This window comes from Sinocyclocheilus anshuiensis, unplaced genomic scaffold (assembly GCF_001515605.1).
Source record: "Sinocyclocheilus anshuiensis isolate Anshui unplaced genomic scaffold, SAMN03320099.WGS_v1.1 scaffold4790, whole genome shotgun sequence".
Lineage (NCBI taxonomy): Eukaryota > Metazoa > Chordata > Actinopteri > Cypriniformes > Cyprinidae > Sinocyclocheilus > Sinocyclocheilus anshuiensis.
The window spans coordinates 28,137-33,545 of NW_015556511.1; the positions used below are offsets into that span (position 1 = coordinate 28,137).

Genomic DNA, 5,409 nt, shown 5'->3' on the forward strand with positions numbered 1-5,409 from the left:
TTTATTTGGTTATATATTATACATGTTTACTTATTTCCAGTTTTGTATACCTATTAAACTTTATGTAAGTTATTTGTTATTTTATATTAGGCATAGCTTGCCCTATAGCATGGTGTATTTTTATTTGTTTTGTTAATAAAAGTTCTATGTTTTATATATACGCTAAAGTGAGTTTGACGTTGTATTTTGTTGTTGCATTCAAGCAATTGACCTGCCGCTAATTCAAAAGTGAAAGTAAAATGTGCACAGCGCTTTTAAGCTATTTAAAAGCGAAGGAAAAGAGGGAAAATTCAAACGAACTAAAAACGAACAATTGCTTTACTCCGAATTGCCGCTATTTTAAAGTGAAAGTAAAATGCGCACACTGCTTTTACAAGCTATTTAAAAGCGAGGAAAAGCGGGAACGCCCCGCCCCCGCGGTGATACCGGTATTACCGTGTTGTCACACGTCGATTAACCGGTGGTTTCCTCACCGTCACAACCCTAGAGCTGATCAGGTTGTATGTTTTCGGACTGCAGACCCCGAGGCGGCGGCGGCGGTGGCCCAGGCGGACCCCGAAAGCAGAAGGACCTTCCCACAGAGCCGCCCTACACGGCGTATGTCGGCAACCTGCCCTTCAACACAGTGCAAGGAGACATAGATGCCATCTTCAAAGACCTCAGCATCAGGAGCGTTCGACTAGTGCGAGACAAAGAGACAGACAAGTTCAAAGGTGGGTTGATCTCCGCGCGATTACGGAGGAATATTGTTTGCTTATTATTCATACTGGGTTTTCGCCTAACTTTGTGCTGTGGACATGAATCAAACCTCAAAATGTGTGGCTAGTTTATCTTTCTGTTGCTCAACGGGTAGAACGTGGCTCCAGCAATACCAAGGTCATGGGTTTGAAACCACATGCTGTTAGATGTAACTTGAATTAGTGCACTGAAAATCAATGTGAATCAACGCATCTACTAAATGATAAAATTGTTTTTTGTTTGTTTTCATTCTCCAGGTTTCTGTTATGTAGAGTTTGACGACTTGGAAGCTCTAAAAGAGGCTTTGACATATGATGGCGCTGTAAGTCACCTAATTACACTTTATTCTAGTATTTTTGTTTTGTTTTAATGGATGGGGTTATGTGCTGTCATTTTGATTAGGAATAGACCCACTTTTTTGTTTATATAGCTGGTAAAAGTGAAAAAAATCATAAAGCAGAATACATGTACAATAGATAATAGGGCTGCACGATTAGGGATGCACCGATATGAACATTTTGGCCGATACCGATAACCGATAATTCTTTATTTTTGAAAGCCAATAACCGATATGTTGGCCGATTAAATCTATATCCAAATTTTTATATACTTTTTGAGAGCCTGATTCTCATCATTAAAACCCACATCCCAAACACTTCAACATAAGCAGCCTAGTTTGAACGGTGTACGTTTTTGCACGATATATCGCTTCAGCATCGATATCACGATGTGCGCATCCGCGATAGTCACATCGCAGGAAGTGCGACGTTTAGTATACTGATTATTATTTATACTGATCGTTTTCTTTGCTCACACACAGACACCGTGTCTACACGGGAACATCTACAGTCCGTCTACACTGGACGCGAGCCAAAGCGACCATTACAAATCATTTGAACTTTGTGTCAGTACGTCATAAACGAGGCATCAGTTGACTGTCGGGGATTTGTCATGTTGCGCCGCATCCAGTGTGTAGTGAGACAGCATCATTAGAGGTCGACCGATTAATCTGACGATTTTTGGCATTTTTTAATTAATCGGCATCGGCCGATTGTGTTGCAAATTAGGCCGATTTATAGGCAAGCGCATCTGCGGGCAGCTAAGCGTTGTTGCGGAACGCTGGAGAATCTCTGGCTGCGTGAGAGACGTAGCAACTCAGACTCTGCAGCCGCTTCTTGTTCACACACAGCTTCAGCTAATGATTGCAGGGCAAAACAGACCGTTTCGAAAGCGTAATTACGTTTTACCCTACTAGAATTGATGCTGGAAAGTCTACTTTCTACTGGAAAGTAGAAACGCATGCAATTCAGACGAAACTTCTGGGCTGATTATAGCGTGAGAAGGTGCTTAAGTTTTGAGCCATGTATTATTACTATGAATTAGACTACTACTACTATTACTATCTTGTACCCTGCAATTATCATTTACTCAAACTCACTTTTATGAGATGAAGGAAAAAAAGAAAATCGGGCAAAATATCGGCCAAACAAATCGGCATCATATATTGGCCATCGGCTGCCATGATTTCTAAATATCGGCATCGGCCAGTGAAAAACCCATTTCGGTCGACCTCTAAGCATCATATAATGGGTTCTATAGTATTTTGTCGCGTCCGGTGTAGACACGGTGAGAGCCACGCAGATGCACGTGAACACTGAATTCTGTTCACAACTATGTCAATGCATGTCTCTTCAAGTATTCTTGTAAACGCAGTTGCTTATGGCTTAGGTGAAGGCAAACAATTGAGAAAGAAAATGGATGTGTAACAGTATATTGGTTCACAGCAGTTTAATGTTCCCGAGGCTTTCTGTGCCATGAATGTTAATCAAACAACAAAAAACAGAGAGAAAAATCACTTTTGTAGCTTTAACACAGATTTGTTAGATTTAATTTATACAGTGAAGACTATGCAGTGTTATTTTACATTTGATTATTCAATTTCTGTACCTGAGTACTGTTAGACTTACCTGAAAAATATAAAACACTGTTTATTTCACTTGTATCTTTTTTTTCTATAATGTATGTCTATGCTTGTAATTAGTTTTTCTATGCTGATTTACTCACCTACAAAATCACCCCAATCGTTGTTGATTTTTTTTTCCAAATAGAGCTATTCAAGTGATCTGGTGATTGTTTTTTTTAGTTTTTTTTATCGCAGAAAAACAAAATATCGCAATGCGAGTTTTTTTTCCAATATCGTGCAGCCCTAATAGATAAGCTTGACAGCTGTTTAAAACTTGCACATTAGATCAAAAGTTTGGGGTGCTTAAGATTTTTTTAAAGAAAATGATTAATACTTTATGCAGCAAGGATGCATTAAATTGATTAGTGACAGTAAAGATTTTTAAATTGTTACCAAAATTTCCGGAACTTTTTCAGAACTTTCTATTGATCAAAGAATCAAAACAAAAGTTCCACAAAAATCAGAAGCAGCACAACTGCTTTCAACATTAATGATGTTTCTTGAGAACCAAGTCAGCACATTAAATGTTTTCTGAAGGATCATGTGATGCTAAATACAGGATAAATTACATTTTTAAACATTACAATAGAAAGGCTATTTTAAATTATATTTTCCACTAGTATTGTTTTGACTGTATTTTGAATTAAATAAATGTAGCCTAGGTGAGCATAAGGGGCTGTGTTCAAAAAATCTTACCAACCACAAACTTTTGAATGCTAGTGTACTGTTTGATATGTTGTGTGTTAAGTATAAAGTTCTTCCGCAGCTGCTAGGGGACCGATCTTTGAGGGTGGATATCGCAGAGGGCCGAAGGCAAGAACGTGGCGCCGGAGGCTTCGGCTTCCGGAAAGACGACAGAGGTACTGTGTGTGCGCCAGTATTTCAAAATATTACTGTCGTGCATTAGCACAATCTTTTTATCTTGTACTTCTATTAGTGCTGTTTTCTCTTTCTTACTGTTGATGTATTGCTTGTGTGTTTCCTTTCAAATATTGTGGTCTTTATATTCTCAGAAGTGAGCAATGCTAGGGATGGACGGTCCTATTGTATTTACATTATAATTGTCAACCAAGTAGAGATTCTGTTACACTGTGTGTATCAGGTTTTCTAGAGAAAAACCTTTAATTATTTAAAAAAAAAAAATAAGTAAAACAAGATATATGGTCATGTAGTTTAGCATTTAAAGTTTTTGGCATGAGGTTTTTTAACATTACTGGAAGTATTTACTTGCATTTTATAGAGTCAGATGGTAAATTAAGAATTTATTCAGTTACAGGCTCAGTTACACAACTCGAGTTGTGTTTTTTTTTTTTTTTTTTTTTTTTCGATAAAAAAGGCAAATTTGGAACCTTGACTGCCTCTGAATATTTAACTGGAGAGGCCTTGGAGGAATGTGAATCCACTATAAAGTATGAGAGGTTTTTTTTTTTTTTTTTTTTTTTTTTATTCGATAAAAAAGGCACATTTGATCTTCAGGTGAAAAAGACAGACTTTTCTCTGATGCTAATCATTTAGTCCACTTAAACCTGCCCGGCCACAGTTGACTGCTATTAGACATTATTATCTTTTATTTTAGAGAAAATATGATGTTGTAAAACATTTAATTTACTGAATTACCCCAAAAATTGCAATACCATATGCTTAATACAAACCGTTTTTGTTGAAATTCTTTGTGATGTGCCATAACCAGGGTTTTGGTCGTACTGCCAGCACTTAAGCAATGCTTGATATTAGCTTGAGCTCACTTTGTGTCTTCTGTCTCTTATTCTGAACTGTCTCAGCTTGGTTATATTGCATATAGCTACAAATATTTAATTCGCTGCTCGTACAAGCATTTCTTAAAGGGATAGTTCACCCAAAAAAATTTAAATTCAGCAATTTACTCACACACAAGTTGTTCCAAGTATGCGAGTAATCAAACGGTTTCTGGTCTCCATTGCGTTCTTCAAAATATTTTATGTTCAGCAGAAGAAAGAAACTCATACAGGTTTGGAACAACTCGAGGGTGAGTAAATGATGATGCAACTGTCTTTTTGGGTGAACTATCCCTTTAAGCCACCGGGCTTCTCACAGTCATTGTTCATGTACATGATTCATCTTTAGATATTTTTTTCATCCCTCAATAGAAAACCCTTTCTAGCTCCTCTTCCTTCCCCTCTAACAAACGGAGTGCTTTCCTATAGGCTAAACCTCCCTGTCCAGCTGGTGTCTTCCTGTTAGCGCTGTTGGCAGATGATCTGATTGGTTCAGTTGCACCGTTCTCTGGGTGGGCCTCTCTTTCGCCCTGAACTCAGCTTTGAATTGTTGCCCCTATTAAACAGCCCCCTGTCCCTTTCAGGCCGTGGTGGCTCCCGTGGGGCCAGAGGAGGGGGACATGACTCCAGAGATGACTACGACCAGTCTGGAGGAGGTGTGAACTGGGCAAGAACTCTAACCCTTGTGGAGTTAGCACTAGATAATCGGCTCTAGATAGTCATTTTAGCAAGAATCTGATATAGCGCACACCTGTGGTATGATATGACCACAGACAATTCAGATGTGTTCCTCATTTTGTAAAAATTATCAGAAGACATGTTTAACAATACATTTACTGGATGAATGCCTAGTAAGCAATCGGACATGAAGAAAATGAAAGTTTTTTTTTTTTGTTTGTTTTTTTTTTTAGGACAAGATTTTCATTACTTTATTATACTTTATATATGCTTTTT

The 5,409-nt window shown here is 38.0% G+C and overlaps 1 protein-coding gene across 2 annotated transcripts in view; it reads left to right on the plus strand.

Annotated features, from left to right (window-relative positions):
- The window catches only part of LOC107676323 (eukaryotic translation initiation factor 4H-like), a 16,228-nt gene that overhangs the window by 5,555 nt on the left and 5,264 nt on the right, over positions 1-5,409 (plus strand). Inside the window, exons 2-5 of one of the 2 annotated variants that reach the window (XM_016470851.1) lie at positions 520-713; positions 996-1,060; positions 3,468-3,561; positions 5,040-5,111. In XM_016470851.1, coding sequence (XP_016326337.1) covers positions 520-713; positions 996-1,060; positions 3,468-3,561; positions 5,040-5,111 — 425 coding nt within the window. The remainder of the gene's footprint in view (positions 1-519; positions 714-995; positions 1,061-3,467; positions 3,562-5,039; positions 5,112-5,409) is intronic. The other variant, XM_016470852.1, reaches the window with a different exon arrangement.